General features: G+C 34.5%; 2 protein-coding genes and 1 pseudogene across 2 annotated transcripts; 1 reads left to right on the plus strand and 2 right to left on the minus strand.

Moving 5' to 3' along the window:
- Positions 1–2,416: 2,416 nt before the first annotated feature.
- On the minus strand, positions 2,417–3,572 carry LOC145777637 (thrombomodulin-like). Its single transcript, XM_082589070.1, has 3 exons — positions 3,454–3,572; positions 2,926–3,048; positions 2,417–2,455 (listed from the first exon to the last, which is right to left on the minus strand). The coding sequence occupies exons 1-3, from the start codon at positions 3,533–3,535 to the stop codon at positions 2,433–2,435; spliced, it is 228 nt and encodes a 75-aa protein (XP_082445196.1). The 5' UTR covers positions 3,536–3,572; the 3' UTR covers positions 2,417–2,432.
- A 9,463-nt stretch (positions 3,573–13,035) lies between these two features.
- On the minus strand, positions 13,036–14,186 carry LOC145776796 (uncharacterized; annotated as a pseudogene).
- A 2,027-nt stretch (positions 14,187–16,213) lies between these two features.
- Positions 16,214–19,890, plus strand: LOC145776797 (epidermal growth factor-like protein 8). The gene is made up of 3 exons (XM_082588021.1): positions 16,214–16,439; positions 18,960–19,102; positions 19,756–19,890. The coding sequence occupies exons 1-2, from the start codon at positions 16,214–16,216 to the stop codon at positions 19,094–19,096; spliced, it is 363 nt and encodes a 120-aa protein (XP_082444147.1). The 3' UTR covers positions 19,097–19,102; positions 19,756–19,890.
- Positions 19,891–20,107: the final 217 nt, after the last annotated feature.

A 20,107-nucleotide genomic window follows, 5' to 3' on the forward strand; every position in this document is an offset into this window, starting at 1 on the left:
GTACGGATTACCAACCAAGGAAAATAAGACTTGCAGAGAAGATGCAGCAGCAAGTTTCGCATTAACATGTAATTAAATGTATGACCCACTTTTGCTTTTTCAAGGATTAAGGTCTCTTTTGTGACCCATGCACTAAAAAAGGTTCGCCATCCCTGAACTACAATATAGTGGTCCAAGATTGGGATCATGAAGGGCCGCATTAAGGTTTGAAGAAAATTTTACGGACGCATGAAAAAATGATTTTCAGCTTGTCTGTGACTCAAAAATGGTGATTTTTAAGTCACAAACTAAGTTTATGGTTCTTGCTTTTAGTTATGATTTCATTCTCTGCTAAATTCTGTATTCTAGTCGACCAACGTAAGTATAAGCATCTAGGATTTCATCATCCATTGTGTGTCAGCTTTTCGGTTTTCAGTCGCTTCATAAGTGAGAAAATTGCTTTTGCAATTGTATATAGCCTATGTAGGCTACAATCCAACATGGAACACATTTTCGGTGCAAAGTCTTTTAAATTGAACTCCTTCGGAATGGACGTAAGCTGCAAGCACAGCATACATTGTAATTTGCCATGTTTTTTTTGCAAAAATACCTTTTCCCTAAATAGAATAAATTCTTTGTTTTTCTTTGACACTCACATTATTAATAAAATACTTCACTTGACTAAATGAATAGTTTTGCTGCTGACTTCCCTCACAGCAAAAAATGTCGGCTGATCGTTGCAGAACGGTCGCGAACGTCGCGGTCGGCATTTCGTCGCAAAACAACTATTTGCCAACTAACATTATTTCTTTAGCTGAACAAACAATTAATAAAAAAGTGTAAAACATGTTATAGTTTAGTGATATAAACCACATAATAGATTTTTTTCTCCAAATATGTATTGTAAACATATTGGTTGTTGACACAACGTTGAGCGAATGCTGGGCCAACGTCGCATTTGTCGTCGTTGGCATTTGGTTAGAAGCTTCTTGCCACCAAATGTTTATTTTTATATTTCCGGTGAAATAATATTACATAATGGATAGCACGTATTACAATTTTCTGAAATAAATGTTGTTTAAAGATTTTATTTCAGCCTACTATATTACATTGTATTATAATCACTGAAATCATATTGAATTAATACTAATAACAATACCGTCTATTAATTTTCATTGCTTATCTAAGTACTGTAAATTAGTTATACTTCGGTAGATGTTCATTGTGATGGCTGTTTTTTGCTTTGAACATTAAGTCTGTCAACAAAAAAAACCTTAAGCGTGTAATGTCGGTCTGGAATTGCATGCTGGAAGTGATTTTCTGATGTCTATGGATTTATTAATATTCAATTGAACGCTGAGAATATGTCCTTATAATCTTTGTAATGTATTGTATTGAGTTTAAATTTAACCGTTGTTATTGTGTTCATAAATGTAGTTGCACTGATGAGAATTTAATATTCGAAAACTCGTTCTGCAACATTGCTTTGCACGCTCCAATGCCTGATGGTAATTTCTGGTAAGTTTCGTCACGCTTTGAAGCAGTGTATGATCATGTGTTTCGTTTTTCTTTGTTTATTGCATTGATCGGTTAGTGCCTGCTTATTTGCAGACATTTCTGAATAAATACAGTTTGTTTGCAATGACTAAAGAAAAACAACAAGTCGAAGAAACGGAAGTCTCCATCTTCCAGCAATCTAAGTAGTCAGACTTGGAATTTCTCAATGTAGAGAGAAAAAAGTCTTCTCTGCTTATAATAAATGGTTGTTGACCATTTTTCAACATTTTTCCACCATTTTTCAACGTTTCTTGACGTTTCAACGTCTGTTGACGTTTCAACGATGTTTGCCTATAAGTTTTGCCTATTGTTGACGTTGCCTTAAAAAGATAGATAATTTTACGCTGGCGGATAATAGCCTACTGTTTTTAGGCATCACTGCGTCATCATTCAACTAAGCGGTAATCTTACTGCGTTTTGTTCACTCTGATTCTTGCTACTTTATTCATTTTGTCAGTATGATTTGGTGTTGTGCCATTTGTTGCAGTACTTGGTTGTGTTTACCTAATTTAGACCCCTTGATAAAGTCAGTCGTGCTGGCTGACGAAACGTCGGTAATAAAAACTAGGCATCATCGTAAACATCAGGAGGTTACCTAGCAACCTATACTCACCAGAAGAACGCAGGTCACTTTATTTATCAAATGCCCGGTGAACAATTTTATTCCGTGTTTAGCTATTGTAGATATTATGTTAAGCAGCAATAATTAATTCATAATTATGGTGTAGTCTTTTTATTGATGATTTGAAATAAATACCATGCAATCAAGCAGAATCAACAATTGATGTTAGAGAAATGCATTATACTGTACAGCAATGCTTTGTTATACAACAATGCGATAATGTTATACAACAATCCTTCTGTGATTATTCCGATAACGATGTGGGAAAACGGGATCATGGAGTTTGTTCCACGGGTTCTAAAAGATTGTTTAAAAATCGCATTTTAAAAATTCAAATAAATTTAAATAATATGTGTTTTTGTTAAGTATTAATTGAAAACTAAGATAAATACAACAATTGAAAATAAATCACAAAATATTAGGCACAAAAAAAATTAAATTAAAAGTGCAACAAAAGTGAGCATACGGCTTGTATGTGATGATGCCGTGCTATAGATCGATATTATTACTAAAAAACATGTAGATCTAATTAATGGTAAGTTGTACAGTACATAATGCACAGGTAGACATATTGCAAATAAAAATATTTTTGCTTAGTAACTTTTTCACCGTCTAGCCTATTGCGCTTGAAACAATTACATTACCACGCAAATCATAATGTGCACTTGGTTGCGTCTGGGATGCGAGACAAAGTTGTCAGGCGGGTTGTGGCATAAAACAGATTTATTATTTGCTCTTCTATTGTTCCATGCATATTGTATACTTACCAATGCATTGCCCATTTACCAGTTTTAGGGACTGCATACAATAGCATACATAACTTCCTTCAGTATTCTCACAGCCCATGAATAAACCAGTGCAGTATAATCCAGTAGCACATTCGTCAATATCTGCATTGCGATTAATATTAGTCATTACTAATACGTTATTATACCACACATAGCACTTTTATAGATTTAATTATACTTTAATAGAATCTGATTCTTTTTCAACAAATGTAGCCTTACGTTGTCGCTGTGGTAGACTTTATTGTCAACAGTTGCTCAAATCACTCATAAGTGTAAGTTACGTTTTTACTTACCAGTGAAGACAATTTATTTCTTAAGGTAATACCTTTTCGTGATAATACTGATAATAATTTATTTTACACCAATTGGGTGCAAAATAGCGTCTGCGTTAACATGTGCCTTACCAAATGTATATAAAATCCACTTATGTTAGAATTGTTTTAACAATAAGTTCAACCAAGCATAACCAAAAAAATATGATCAAGGTCTTGCTAGAATTGGTTTCACCTTTGCATGTGTGGCCGTCACCGGTGTATCCTTCATTGCATTTGCAGCTGTACTGTCCTGGCTCGTTGATACACTGCGCCATCTCGTGACAAGTGTCAGTACCTTCCTCACATTCATTTGGATCTGTAAGGGCGTAGTTGTTATTTTATCAAAACAAAGTAGAGCATGCCAGGCCATGTCTGGGTTTGTTCCAGTGCCCCATCGCCCGGATGTAAAGCTGGCTTCATCTTTGGGGTTGTACAGTGGGGCATAGTTGTTATTTGATGCCCAGTTAGCCAGACATGCACCAGAAGGGCTGGTGATGCGGTATCCCCAGTCGACGTGCTGGCAATTAAAATCGCCAGCATAGAGGCAGGGGTGGGGGTACACTGGGATGGCCGTCGAAGTGAATGGCGAGGGAGGTGTACCAAAGCTAACCACGAGGGAGGTGTACCAAAGCTAACCAGTACCAAAGCTAATCTTTGTAGAATGTAATGTTATTAATTTGTGTGGATTACTTACTGTATAGATGACTAACAAATCTTAACTAACTTAAATATTAACTTTCAATAGGCTATACTGGTAGTAGGCCTACAACAATTTTTAATAGATTGACTGCCCAGTTTCAACAACCGTTTAGTTTTGTAGCATCTTTATTTAATACATGCATGATGGGGGATCTTTATTTGTTATGCTTTGATTTATTTCTCGAGATGTTTTGATTTTTGCAATAACATACATCTTGAGAATTCATGATCTGCATGTCAGTACAAAGTAGTTAACATGCATGGTTTGATATTATTTAGATTTACTAATCTGATTAATTTGGATGAAAGCTAATTCCTCCGTTTTAAAAAATGCCTTTAAGGTGTTGCGTACCAAACTGCAATTTAAATTATAAGTCTACTGGGATTGTTGTGTCCATATAAACTTCTTGTGTCATATATGCCATGTGGTTTTGTAGATCTAGCAAAGTATTTACTTTCATGTGGAAATGATTTTGTAATCTTTGGCTGGTTTACAACTGACCCATTAGAAAAGTGCTTCAGTAAGCTTCGGCAAGGGTCTGGAGGTAACTATTTCATTACTGCTCAGCAGTCAGTTTTGGAAAAGGTAAGAATTCAACACTCGAAGCTCTCACTGCAATTAGATTTAAAGTTTGATGTTGTCGAAGGTCATGCTTGTGCCGCTTGTAATCGTGATCTTGTAGAAAGTGAGCTGAAAGGAAAAGTTTCAGAAGAGGTTTTAATTGCAATGGTTTATATTGCTGGGTATGTTGAGTTAAAGAATGGATGTGTTATTGCAGAAGACACATACTTCTATTATAAAATATTTGGTTCATATGTTGATAAATTAAATCGAGGTGGTCTGACACGTCCGAAGGATAGTGTTGTACAGTGGTGTGTAGTTTGTTACATCTTTTTACTAGTGTTGTTGGTGAAATGTGTCAAAAATTTATTTCCTGTAACTTTCTATCCATATCTGAACGACATTGCTTTTTCATGACATTGTCTCATTGTCGCACATTGGCTAATGTATTTTTTAAAGAACTATGCCCTGTTGCAGTCTCCCAGATGCTCAAAAGAAAGTGCATTAAAAGTGCTAAAACTTTCATAGAATATAGTCTAGATACAATACATGTTGATAGCTAAAGGCATAATGCTTCTTTCAATCTTTATTTAGCTGATCTGATGTTGTAAAAATGCCTTGTAGTTTATTTTTATATTTTTGCAGGTAAGCTTTTACTTTCCATGCAACTTTTAATGCTTTTAAACAACATTTCTACTGTATCTAATTAGTAAGTATTTTCTACTTCGTTATATGGCTGCATTTATCAGTAGTAATCATTCACCATCTAAAATTAACCACTTCTATAGTTCTATTGCAGTAAATCACAATATAATTGTGACTCATTTGACTTTCTGTCCTACTCGTTCATTTTGTAAAATTACAGCTTTATATTCTATTTAACCTTATTGTTTTTGAATTTTAGGCAATCACTCTAGGGCCAGGCAGACTGGCTTCATTGATTAATTTATTGACTGTTGATATTTGAAGAGTTGAGCTTAAAGTTTTGAAGTATAGCTCTGTCTGTCAGATGAATATGAAAACAGAATTTCACCATTTATAAGTGAGTATATGGCAGAAGAACATCGCACTATCAATGGTATGAACTACAGAGATCAACGCTGATCCTGATCAACCAACACCAGGTGCTTCTCCCTCCATCAACTGATGACTCAGAGATAACCATGTATCAGATTCAGAGGGTGAACACTGACTCATTTTGATGTGACCAGAACTGCTTACATGCTTATTGTTTTGTGTATATGTCTAAAGTCAAAACTATTCTTGGATAAAATTAGCAGCAGGCATATTTTTTTTTACTAGTTTCTACTGCTCTAATCTCACTGTATTTTCTGATTGTATAGGAGAGTTGGATGTAATATCTGTCTAGAAGGCCAACGCATAAGATCTTTTGCAGCGCGATCTAACGAACGGTATAGTTTGAGCAACCTCCGGCTCACCTGCATTATACTGTGAAGGCATGATTCAATTGAAAACTATTGATCAGCACGATTTTGTTTAAATTGCTATTAATGTTGCATGGAAATTAGTTGCAGATATGTATGATGCTCAGTACTTTATTTCTACCATGTTTAAATTTTTCTGTGCTTTTGTACTGTTAATGGTTTTATACAGTATTTTATGCATCCAGTAGGCTACTTAAATTTTTTGAATTACAGTACGTACTGTTTAAAGTCAATAGGGGAAATGCAGAAAACTGATTCGTAGAAATTGTGGTCTATCAACATTATGCAGCGATTCCACTGTCATTTGCTTACCTAAACTACTAAAACTGCTGTTATTACTAAATGCTATTTGTAATACAGCAAAACATATGACGATCAACTTATATCCATGTGATATTGTTTGTATATTAATTACAATAATTAATAAATTTTGACGAAACATCACCTAACTATCAATAACGTTTCAGGAAAGTGACAAAATTGTGTTTTTTTACACAAAGCATATAGGCCGTCAGTCAGATCTCGTGCGTGCACGATGCGGTGGCCTCTATTATAGCTCGCCGTGATGTGGCCTATCGAACTGTGGCACAGGGCTGTGGCCTGTTGAGCTGAACTGATTATATCAGATTCATTTCTCAATGCAAGTTTCGATCATGTCATTATAATGAACATGACAATTGAATCCCCGACAACGTCTGATGGTAAGCAATAGTCAAGAAAGAAAACTTTAACAGGTATAGGAAACGCGTAATTAATGCTTGGGAAAATCGTGTGGAAATTGAATAGAACGGCTAGACATAAATTACGTGTATGTAAATAAGTTGGCTGCCAGAACATTTGGCAGACCAATTTAATTGTAATCTTAAAATGCAAAAAGGTTTCGATGCATTCACGACAGATGCATCAATGTCAAATATTTTTTGGCACAGAAAGTAACTTTATTTCAATTTTTAAAAATTGCATATGAATTTAATTAATCTGAATGTCAATGCACTTCCTGGTCGAAATTTGTTCTCGCGCAAAAAATAAACTTTAGAATGTTCTTTTCAAAAACAAATCTCTTTAAATAAATCATTCTTTTGTTTTTAGCAGTGGTCCCTAATTTTTTTAAGAAGCGACCCCAATTTAAAATAAAATAAAATTAGCGCTTAGTTGCGACACCGTTTTGTTGTTGGTATGGAGAAAAATAATTCAAGCAAGCTAACCAAGGCAGGAATAGAAATGCGTATCAACTGTATGTGTGTGAGGGCTTGCTCAAAAAAAATATTATAATACTTTTTAGTTGATCCGTTGTAAGATATTTCGATCTATTTTGGATACACTGAGGTGTAAATTAAGATTTCACATCTCATTTTACACAATTTAATTAAAGGAAGAATAGAGCGAGGTAATTCGACTTGTTGCGAAAATGCGAAAGAGCAAAAACAAAATATGGATCTGTTGAGTTGATTTCTAGCAAGCTTGTATGTTGAATTTAAACACACTGCGGCCACTTGTTTATTTTATCAAGATCTGAAATATTTTGTTGCGTAAAAATAAGCAATAGTAGCCCAACTATACACCAAGTCAAATCGGAGATGTGTAGCAAACTTTGTATTGGTTGGATATAGGATACTTTTGCATCAATTCAGATTGATTGTTTGATTTCGAAATTATTTATTTGAGGAAATTGCGCCGCGGTAAAGAGAGGGTTGCAAAAAATAGTGATACTTATCAACGAGCCAATATGAAGGTGTTTAACAAAAGGATCTTAGGAAATATATCCATTGTGTTTCAATACATGGAAATATACGTAATTGATTGGAAGGACATCGTGCGGACGTGCAATCACAGTGTTGAAGATTTGCTTGTTTAACTTTCATGATGTTATTTTTGATATGAAATTTCAATGTATCGCTTTCCAATCTCATGTACCGTTACAGTGCGCGAGTGTTTTAAACCAAACGCCGAAGTTCTGCTTGAATGTATCAATTTTTAACCAAAAATTAACAAGTCAGCATTTGGCAGCACTGTTTACTCTTAAGTTTTTTTTTTATATGCAAGCTTCGATCTTGCAATTATAATGAGCTTGCTAATTGAAGCCCCAACAACGTCTGATGGATAGGCTAACATTAGTCAAGGAAGAAAACTTTAACAGGTATGTATATAGGAAACGCGTAATTAATGCCAGGTCAAATCGTGTGACAATTGGATAGAACAGCTAGACACAAATTACGTGTATGTAAATAAGTTGGCTGCCAGAACATTTGGCAGATCAATTTAATTACAATGTTAAAACGTGCAAAGATTTCGATGCATTCACGACAGATGCATCAATGTCAAATATTTTTTGGCACAGAAAGTAATTTTATTTCAATTGTTAAAAGTCACATATGAATTTAAATAGTTTGAATGTCACTGCACTTCCTTGTCGAGACCTGTTTTCGAGCAAGAAAACAACTTTACAATGTTCTTTACATAAAACGTATCTCTTTAAATAAATCATTCTTTTATTTTCAGCAGTGGTCCCTAATTTCTGAAGCGACCCTAATTTAAAAGAAAATGAAATTAGCGTTTGTGTGAGACACCGTTTTGTTGTTCGGTATGGAGAAGAATAATTCAAGTAAGCTGAAGCAAAAAATAAATAACATAAGTGAGTATGCGCAGATAATAGATAAATACAGAAAACTGTGGCTACACATGTATTCCAGAATGATTGTTTTTAAGATGCTTTCTTTGACACGTGATTTTGATTTCCGGAACATAAAATTGGCAATTTGATTCGATATTTAATTTAATTCATTAATGCAAGGGTTGCTGCTTTTGTACTGCCCACAAGTTTTAAAGCCACGGCTTGACTTTGCATAAGCTTAACCGCATGTTATGATCTATTTCCAATCGTTTGTGATGTCTCGTTTTTAATGTAGGCTAGTCATCGCAATAAATCCTGCTTTACGAAACCATGTAGTTGAAAACGGGATGAGTAGTTAAATAGCAAAATGTGACATAGTCGGATACGTTGAGTACATTGACTCTTATAAGTATATAGTTTTGTTGGACCTGTACCGAGCAACTTACCCACTCATACACTAGCCGTAATCAGAGTACCACAGTTTGTGCGATTTAATGTATTTAATCTCACAAAAAGTACTTGCGTCGAATCGTTGTGTGCAAAACAATAATTGCTTTGTACTTTTCATGTCAATATGTAGCAAAAGCAAAACGAAACTTGAGTTGAAGAATATTCGTGCCATGAAACAATCACGATTTTCCTGTTGTCAAATAAGCGTTAGTGTTTCTGAAAATGAAATAATAAATTGTTTTGTTTTTATCAATGCGATTACCTTGGAAATACACCAAAACATTTTGCGAGTATATATGATGATGAAAGAGGAAGCTTGGGCCAAACTAAGAAGCTAAGCTGTCTTTAGCATAATTTTGGAACAATTGTTAGAGACGCATGAAAGCATAAGGTGTTAAAGCTTTGATTGGTGCTGTTAAATGTAAACGGTCTTACATTTTATTTGAACATTTCAGTAATAATAAACAGAATGATGTTTTTTCAAGTTAGGTTTTATTAATGCTTTGTTCATTACAACAGACAATTTACCGGTTTACATTGTTTGGCAACAAAATATATTTTTAGGATAAATGCTCATACAAATAAAAGCAAGCAGTATTTCAATAATAGTATAATTAATAATAGGCTAGTATACAGTAAGATGATAACATATTAATAAACTTGAACGTCATGATAAAACCAAAATATAAAACTACAAACTTTTTTAATCTCAATAAGGAGAAAATATAAAACCTCAATTGCACACCTTCATAAAGGTTTCAAAGTTTTTTTTATAGTGGTTAGATTTAATATGTATTTATTCTCGTGCAGATGTTTTTAAACAAGCAATTAGGCAACGTACATACCTATTTGCATTATTATATTAATTTATATAAGGTCAATATTTAATTTGGTTTTACCATTCACGAACGTAAATCTTGTAGGCGAACCTTATAGATATGCAGGGCATTATGAACTCATATGTGTGCTTCAATACATTATTCTTAGCCTCATTTCGTTGCTATGCAATGTATAATTATGAAAATAATAAACTATAAGAAATATATGTTTTAGATAAGTAGAAACCAGCAGCAATATAGGCTTGAGTCGATATCTTTATTTCTGAAAATTCAAAGTAGCCTACAATATGAAGTTGGTGTTGCTGCTTTTTCTTGTTTGTTCAATTTCCTTTTCCTCGGCTTTATTTTGTGATGTGATTCGAGGAAATCCTTTGCTTGCACTACTCTGGTAAATAAACAAAAAATAATAATACATAACAATTTTAGTAATCAATATTATTAGATTATATTTTGTCAGATAAACAAATCTTCTTTTTTTATTGTCGCACTTGATTCCAAGCATATAGACTGCCTCGTGTATGAAACGTTTCCAAGATTCTCTGTTGTTTGCTGTGTGTATTAAGTGTATGTTGGTGTTGGTTTTGTCGGTTTGTTGGTACAAGTAAGTTAAGCCCAAAGTCCAACACCATCGTCCCTACGCGGTGAAACTAGTAATGCTGAGGATTAACCCGAAGCAGCCAAAATGGTGGGGCACTGTAGATCAGGACTGGCAGAATTACTATAGTAAACTCTTGGCCATATATACCTAGATGAAAAGTATACATGATAAACAAATACGATTTTAAAAAGATGATAAACTTTCTAATTCAAATGCTGCAAATCAGCGATAGAATTGGAGTTTAAAGAGCTATCGCATAACAGTTCAAAAGTTTCCCAAGCTGGCAAAACAATTTTAGACAAATTTTTCTTTAGCCTGAATATTTTGCGAATATTTGCACACATAAATTAATTAAAGCGAGCTCATAATAATCATTTAAAAGTATATCCCTTATATTTGGTTAAGTATAAAAAATAATTTAAATTTATTTGCTTAAAAGAAACCCATTGTTTTCAAGTTTTATATCTTATCACTGGTATCTTAAAGCAGGGATGGGAAATTTATTCACTGTTGCGGAATGCGGATGTGTAAACGATGAAACAATATTGCTGCGCCTGTAAAATTTCTAATGCGACGTAGAAGACATGACGAAAATTGTCTAATTTAAATAGGGTGACATAATAGTTTATTTTTGATGTTATTTTTATCTATAGGTTATGTAGTTTTTAGGTAAGATAACACAAAGTCGTATAAGTTTGTGTGGTTTCTCCAATTTTACAATAGAGTAGTTTCGCGTTGGTCTACTTTTGAGCTACCCAAAGATAACATTTCTGCAGGATAATGGAAAAACGTCTGGTGACACTTTTATTTAATTAATCCACTGAGAGCGGGTAGCTTGGCATCTTACACCACTAAAGAAACACTAATTTTTTTTGTCGCAACTACACTTTAACAATTTTTATTCACTATGGCAAGAGTCATAACAACAAATCAAGGTTATTTTTTTCTTTGCTGCTCTATCTATATATTTTATTTGGCCTACTTTTCATAACACATATGAGCTTGGCCAACCTTTTACTTTACTTTCACCACGAATGTTTTGTATCTTTCGAGATGCAGTTTGCACGTTTCAACTAATCAAGGTTCAATCCCATGCCAAATGACTTTTACTGTAAACGCAGTAGCTATGTCACTCTGTAACAATTTAAAAACATTTACCGACATAATAAAATTGTATTACCAAAAAGTCACTATAACCTTTGATAGTTTTATGTTTAACATCGAAATAATTTAGTTTTAATGTTAAACAAAATTATATCGCTGCCACATAAAATCATCATTGCGACCACATTTCGAGACCGCATACGGACAGCGGACGCTGGTTCTTTTTGTATACCCAGCTGAAAGCTTATGGATACATATTAGGTAACTTAGCAAGTTAGTAAATCGGTAAATAGTTTCAATCAAAAGTAAACCGTTTTTGCCTTTTCCTCACAAATTTCCAAAAAATATTGTTGCACAAATTGTTTTAAATACGTATGTAGATTATTTTGTTTTACAACTATTATCAGACATTAAACAAAGAAGAATTGTACAATTTTTCTTAAAATACATTGCTTAGTTCAAACGCAAAAATTTGTCCTTTCTTATTAGGCGTATGTCCAACTATCAAGTCACCACAAACTGTTCAAAAATAAATGCAAAGTGTTTGTGTCGAAAGCAATGGGGTTGTGCGACAGGATACCACGAAACCACTAGCAGCGGTACAACTGGGTCCTTCTAGACGAGAACTAGCCTTGCGCAGCATATAGACGATGCGTTGTACAGCGCTTGGTTATGCGTGGGCGAAAGAATAACTTAAAATATGATTCGGATATGCATTGTAGTTATCAAAACATGTTTGTTTTTAGAAGGTTGGAAAGCAGAGTGATACAAAAATAAGAAAAACATCTCATAAAGTTACAGAATTATCATAAAGTTGCAAAAGTGCTTGTAATTAACTAAGTGTACAGTAGAAGGTTGACACAGCTTACAGGTTAAAGTTGTGGAGTCAGTTTCCGCACAACACATGTTTTGAATACCATAGTGTACACATGTTGACCCATAAACTGGCGATGTTGTAGCTACCATGACCTAACTGTAGCCTTGCATCTACCCAGTCATCATAGTAAGACGGGAAACTACGATCAATTTGTTGTCGCAATAAATTTCGTTTGTTATTTAAGTTTGCACTAACACTTGTTTCATATTTGTTGTTGCTTGTTTTATTCCCGTTATCGAGTACGACATGCTGGTTATACAATAAATAACAAAAATTAATTTAAGTCCACAATTTGGCTACATTTAAGCCATAAGCAAAAGATAATTTTCACTTTAACTCGAGCAGCGCAACTCGAGAACGGAAAAGGGAAGATGCGGCAAAACGAGCTAGCGTTATAACATGCATTATAAAACAGCTTTAGGTCAGAATAAATAATTATAAAAACACATGGCCGCATCACCAGCAATGGTGCAAGGCCAGCTACGTTATGTGAGGAGGAACGCTGCTGCGGTAGTATAAAAAAAGAGAAAGCCGGTAGGCAAAGAAAACCTCCCGAAGAGATTTTGCTAAGAAAGAAAGTAATCACAAAATCAACTAACAATAGGTTTACGAAAGTTACACAGCATAAAACATACAAACACGATAAGTGATGCCATTGGGACATACTGGTAAGGCAGTGGGTTAGTCAAAATTTTATATGTCTTGCTCAGTCCAATAACACGCTCGACATGTATGCGTGATGATGCAATGCGTCTATCCGAGACAACCACATCTGCATCAAGTTGGTGCTTCCCTTTCAGCATGGTAGGCGTGTTGACTGCAACATCATAAGGTGCGAAACGATCCTGCACAAGAATACCTCTGTCAGCCATGATGCTATCCCCTTGTGAAAAGTGTTCATTAGCTTGTTTGTAGAGAGCACTTTGCTCGATAAGTTGGCGATCACTTGAACATCCACCTGTTGATGGGCCTACGTACGATACCAGCCCATTGGGGTGATGCCAATCATAATTTTTAGTGTGTTCTTATTCTTGTAAGTGGAGAACGTCATGCTTTGACCATCAACTTTTCTTGGCTTATTGATTGGTATTTCAGTTGCATCTAAAATGACACGTGTTGTAGGGAATGAATTTTGAAATTGTGTGGGCATGTGTTCATCCACAACAGCTCGAGATGGCCAAATATTAAGTTCCTTCAGCTGAAAATACATAAAGTTGATCCATACCCTGAAAATTAATGAAACTGTGCTTTCACTAATGTGAAAGAGAAAACTCAGCTCTTTAGTTTCCTTTGATTGTCTTAGCTTCATTAGAGTAAGAAAGAGCTGGTTTGGTGGGTCAAGTTTGCTGCTGGTATAGTTCAAGTCATATGCAGCTGGCCCCAAGCAACGCAAGAATAACATAAAGTTATCATAATCATCGAAACCAGTGTAGTAGTTTATGACTTGCTTATTTTCATTGTAATGTTCAATTTTCATTCCAGTTAAAGCGCTTCCTCCGATATTGTCGTTGCTATCCAGGCTGCACTGAATTGCAACTGAAGTCGCTTTCCTTCTCTTGCAATGAGGTTCCGTTGTACATTCAGCATGATCAACAACCTCTTCTTCATGCTGCCAATCTTCAATGTTACAAAGCTTTTCTAATCTTCGTTTCAAACACGCTCCTCTTCCTGAGGTAGCAAGTGTTGGTTTGAAAGTGAACACTGATGGCACACTGTTTGCTTTCAAGCAATGTGTTGTCATGCAATGTGTTCGAAATCGCCTGTTTACTTATTTGCTTTTATAGCCACAGCAACGTTAAATCAAGCCTACAATGTATCAAGCTTTGTAATATGCACCTTCTTACCCTCACATCAACACAAAACTGCACTCCCATCCCACCCATATCAGCTGTAGGCCTACGCGCGTTACGCAAAGCGTGCTAAAGCTTGAAGCAATCACTGCGAGCGTGTTGCTAGAACCCAGTTGTAGCGCCACCGAGTGGATCGCACATCCGCTTTAGTTTGCACTTCTAAACGCAATTTTTCTATTATGCAAAGGCCACAAGCGGTATCTAACAAACAGTAATTAACAGATTTACCAATAAGTTTGAAAACTATGATACATTATAAGTTATATAATCATTTTAAACAATAAATACTATTAATATCACACAAAGTGTTCAATGTCAAGCAAATAGCCAAGCAGAGCGAATTACATCAAATGTAGTTACTATTCACTCAAATCTCTACAGCCTGTTTCATGAAACAGAGAAAATAACTACTATAGAATAGTTTTAGAAAATAGTAACTACATTCGATATAATCATTTTAATATACCATTTAATACAAGAAAAAATTCAATGCGTTAGGGCACCAAAATAACTTGACTACCTATTTTTCGAGCAACAACAAAAACCAATCGCCATTTTATTATGATGTCATTGTGATAACACATTATGTTGCGAATTATAAATTCAACACAACGGAAACAGCAAATGGATAAATTCATAGCGTCGGCAGGTCCTATTAATTTTGGCATACCATTAAGTCTCTTGCCAGTACAAAACGCGTGATTTGAAACGATGTTATGGCAACATCGTCTCCACCGTCGTTCAGACTCTCGCAATTCTCAGCTTTGTAAACTCAGCAAAATAATGCTTTTATTTATGCAATTACAGTCTCCCATGTATAGAAGATTGTCGGTGGGGTGGTTGGAGCGGCTACGGTTCTTGTTCAGCTAGATGTGGAGGAGGAACACAATCAAGATCACGATCAGTAGCAAGACAAGCAAGTTGCTTTGGTTCTGGATGTTCCGGGCCATCTACTTCATCTCGGTCATGTAACAATCACTGCTGCCCTGTAAATTGCGTTTGGAATTCATGGAGTAGCTATGGATCATGTTCGACTACCTGTGGTGGGGGGCGGCAAACTAGATCACGAAGTCACCGCGTTTCACCAAAATGTGGAGGTTCATGCAGTGGTTCTTCTAGTTTATCTCGGTCATGTAACAATCACTGCTGCCCTGTAAATTGCGTTTGGAATCCATGGAGTAGCTATGGATCATGTTCGACTACCTGTGGTGGGGGGCGGCAAACTAGATCACGAAGTCACCGCGTTTCACCAAGATGTGGAGGAAGATGCAGTGGTTCTTCTACGTCATCTCGATCCTGTAACCCACAATGCTGTCCAGGTCATTAAGCAATATTAGTTTTTTTTTTTATTTGCTTTAGCTTAAAGGCTTTAGTTAAATGATCACTAGCTCCTCCAACAAAGTGTTCTACTAGATGTTTGCGAAGATTCACATCAATAGAAAGAAAAATTTTGTTAAAAGTTCAATTAGTCTTTTCACCAAGCATTTATTTCAATAACATGAAACGCTCTTCTGGTGTAAACTAAGTTAAACTATCATAAAGTGTTTCAGGTGATAATCTGCAAACACGACCATGCAGAATGTTTAGTTTATTTATAACAACTTAATTCGATGTTCGAGGCATAAATGAATCGGTGCCATGCTAGACTGGTAGCCATTATCTGATCTAGCCCCCTGAAGAACTCAGTCTTGTATCATTGGCGATACGTCGGAATAAATGCAGGTTATAAACTATCACATGAAACACTCTGTGATAGTTTAGCTCAATTTTCACCAGAAGAGCGACTGGTGTTTCTAAACCAAATGTTTGTTGTTGAGATAATTGTAAGATATTTAAACCATAAACAGACATAACCCAGCAACAACACTACATTTAACATTATAATAACAAAAAAACATCTTATTTAGTCGATTGCGAAATGACTCAATGGACGGAATGGTCTAATTGTTCATCAAGCTGTGGACCAAATGGCATCGAGACACGATCGCGCTCCATCGTTGTGTCCCCCCAATGTAACGGAGCACTTTGCCCAAATAATATTGAAGAAGAAAGACCTTGTAACAGAATTTGTCACAATGAAGGAGTGTTAAACGGTACTCAGTGTCAATGTGATTCGGGATGGTCTGGAGAATGCTGCGAAGAAGGTAAAGTGTTGCTAATTGTTCGATTTAATAAAAATGCTCGTTTAATGACAGAAGGCTACTGTTATACATAGTCTAAAAAATGGAAAGCTTCAGTTAATTTCTAAACCAGCCGATGTTTTCTCTATTTTTCTGCATTAAATACACAGTGCAGGCTATGGCAACATGATTGAAACAGTAATTTGTAGATAACAATGAATGTCAAAGTGGTTTTATTCAACTTTTATTCAAATAGAATCATAATAGAATCAAATAGAATTATTCTATTTGAATAAGATTATACTGAAGAAACCACACATGTGAGGCGAAAGCTCTATATTTTAATAAATGGATTCTTCTGAATTGGTGTGATATTGTTTACTTTATTTGACAATTTTTTACCCCCTTTCTTATTTAAATCTATATTGGCGTGACCTATATTCTAATTTCACTAAGTTGTGATTTGTTAAATTACGTTCCGTATATAATATAGACATATATTATATACGTATATAGTCATACATACGTTATAAGTGAAAACAAATTGTGAAAACTGCCAAAAAACAAATAAAATTTTAATCTTAGCTCGCGAGGCAATTAGATATTTACATTTTAGAAGGATACGTTGGAAATAGGCAAAACATGCCTTTCAAATCATTGCAGTTGCTTCGTGTCACACCTGATAATAACATTGAACTCATTATGCTGTACCATGACCTGTGACAAAAACGTACAACCACACGTCATCAGCAAATATTATGATCTTAAACAGACACTTTCGTTTTTTGGGAAAAATAAAATAGCTAAAAATCCTTCTCATACCATTTTCTGTACATTTTAAATGGTTCAAAGAAAATTGTTTTGAACAATGTGCATACCAACTTTTGCACAAAAACTATTAGGTACAAAGTTGAGATGTGGAATTTCGCCCAAAAAGTTGATAATTCACAAATTAGAGGGAAAAGTTGATAAGTCCACATTTTATTCGAAAATATAGAAAAAGTCAACTCAAACTTACCAGGCCTAAAATGTATCCAAAATCTCAGTCAAACGCACATACCCTCAATAAAATATTTTAATGTTTTCATTCTTTAGCATATATTTGAACACTTCAAACGTCTTTTTCTCGAAATGCCAAAATGTGACTTATCAACGTTTACAGCAAACAGCTTCATATGTTATATAGCCTATGTATAGCATTATGTTATACAGCTGTATTTATGAAACGTTTTATTAAGTTATATATTTAGTTAACTTCATTAACTTTTTTCTAAGATTCCCAACAAACCTGGAAGAACATTTGCATATAAGCCTAACTGCCAGCAAACCATTATGTTTATTTAGCAGCCATTTTGGCATGATTGGTTGGAAATATATCAGAACCTTACAGTCAGTGAAACATCGTGTTTTCGCAAAATATTATCATGTTTTCTGGTGATCTAACGTGTGATTCTCATTTTTATAGCTAAGCGCTTTGCAATGAGTCAAATGAGACTTTTTATTTCAAGCAAGGAAGAAACAGAAGCTCAGTTCAAATGGATGGCTCTGAGCTGTCATATTGAGTTCAGGAAACGTTGCTAAAACAGGATTTTTTTTATCTCGAACTCTTTTTTCGAAAAGTTTTGACTGGTTCAATGTTGCTAGTAAGATACAAATATTTCACAGTCATAATGATTTTGCATGGCTGATAAAGACGAGCCAACTTACCTTCGTTTTCCAACAATTTTTTTCACCACAATAGTTTATTATGAAAGCTTTAAAGTCGAATATAATCGTTGACAAAAACTTAAATCATGCAATTTTGTGTAGGCTACAGAAAAGTTATAAGAAAGAAATTTGACCAATGAAACTAGCCTAAGCAACTAACACCAATGTTAGTGTTCGTTTGATGACACATACTGTGGGCTACAATATTTACTCAATTGTAAACCGTGCGTTATGTACTTTTTATTTTTCATCATTCGTTCGGTTTAAATTCGGAGGCGACTTATATTTTTTTATCAATATTAAATAATTATCTTTCATCAGTAGCGGCTGTCATATAAAATGATCAAGGATGCCAGATGTTTTTAACATTTTCAGCCAAATTGCGAATGAAAAGTAGTCCAAAAGTAGCCCAATTCTCAGAAGTGATGAAACAAGCTCAAAAGTAGCCTAAAATACGACAAATATACGCAAAATATAGTAAAAATCGAAGACATTTTGGTGAAAATGGAACGAAACCAAAAAAAAGCAACTGTCAAAGCTTTCCGCGACTGTTAAAATTTTACCATGACTCCAAAATAAAACTAGTCCAATTCTGCGGGAAAACCGTGGAACTGGCAACTCTGAACAGGATATTTATAACATGACTTTGATCGGTAGCCACTTTAATCAAAAATGATCTGTCATGTGGAGCGTAAAGGGTTTTAGCTGTGTAAGATTGAAGCGAATCCAGTAAAGAAAATTTAATTTGCATTTACTTAAAAATCGTCTTAATTATTATCAAAACATAAACTAAACAGTGTTCGCTAATAAATGTTACTTTCTTACAAAAATACGCAGATATCGACGAATGTGAAAGTGGACAACACAGCTGTACTGGATTTTTTATGATATGCAGAAACACTATTGGAAGTTACGAGTGTGCCTGTGGTGGGAACACAACTTGGGATAATACAACACAACTGTGTATGGGATAAAACAAGGTAATTTATTTTTATCTATTAGTCGAAAAGACACAAAGAAAATATGTGAAAGTTTTATTTTACAGGACTACAACTACAGTAATTGGTTTACACGAAATAAATACCAGTTACTGCATCAAATAAAATACTTTTTAACTCATTCTTTCTGTTTCCATTAGAAAGTAACCAACTGCATTTTTTAATTAAACAAAAAATATTATCAATATTACAAAAAGTGCCCAATGCCAAACAGAAAAGCCAAGCTGAGCGAAATTAATCATCTTACTGTATATAACCTAGTTATTAGTCATCTAACAGCGTTTACGGCCTGTTTCACCCTAATTGGGGATCCTCACAAGGTTGATAATCAAAATAAATAATTAATATTAATAAGGAATTATAAATTATTCTATTATTTGCTATGAAATGTTAATTAATCAATACAATGTTTGAATTTATCTGATTTTCAAAAAACAATTGTCATATCAACGTAACGCAACTTTTATTTGGTATATCATTTCTGTCTGAAGATCGCTTTTACTTTTGCATTTTGTATTTTTCACCATTTCTAGACTCCTGAATGTAATGAAAAATGAATGTTTTTGCTTTGATGGCCAGAAATGAAAATAATTTGAAGTAATCGGATGCCACTTTACTTCCACTTTTTTTTTCAGGTGAAGTGAACAAACTATGAACATTTTTCTCAGAAAAAGAGCTGGGATGTTTTGCTATAAATTCATGCAATCATTGAAACCAATAATCATTTGACAGATATTCGTGACTTTGCTTTGATCACCAATAAATCCTGGCGGTATATTTGTATATACAAGACATTGATGATTTGTCTAATTCAAAGAAATTCAAATCATTCATCATGCGTATTGGTTCAGTATAGATTTGGAAAATCGTAAAGTTTACTGTAATTTTTCTGTCTTTCAACTTTTTGTTAGAAATACAGTATCTGTACAAGTACTTAATATACTGAAACAACAATTACTATTAATACTACAAAAAGTGTTCAATGCC

This window comes from Aplidium turbinatum, chromosome 9 (genome assembly GCF_918807975.1).
Source record: "Aplidium turbinatum chromosome 9, kaAplTurb1.1, whole genome shotgun sequence".
In the NCBI taxonomy this organism is placed as follows: Eukaryota; Metazoa; Chordata; class Ascidiacea; order Aplousobranchia; family Polyclinidae; genus Aplidium; species Aplidium turbinatum.

Excerpts from the sequence above, each read along its gene's own strand:
- LOC145776797 (XM_082588021.1), top strand. The coding sequence starts at position 16,214 with ATGACTCAATGGACGGAATGGTCTAATTGTTCATCAAGCTGTGGACCA. Across the intron at positions 16,440-18,959 it reads TGGAGAATGCTGCGAAGAAG|ATATCGACGAATGTGAAAGT; the intron begins GTAAAGTGTTGC and ends AAAAATACGCAG.
- LOC145777637 (XM_082589070.1), bottom strand. The coding sequence starts at position 3,535 with ATGGCGCAGTGTATCAACGAGCCAGGACAGTACAGCTGCAAATGCAAT. Across the intron at positions 3,049-3,453 it reads TGACGGCCACACATGCAAAG|ATATTGACGAATGTGCTACT; the intron begins GTGAAACCAATT and ends ATCGCAATGCAG. Across the intron at positions 2,456-2,925 it reads GGTAAATGGGCAATGCATTG|AACCCGTGGAACAAACTCCA; the intron begins GTAAGTATACAA and ends ACAATCTTTTAG.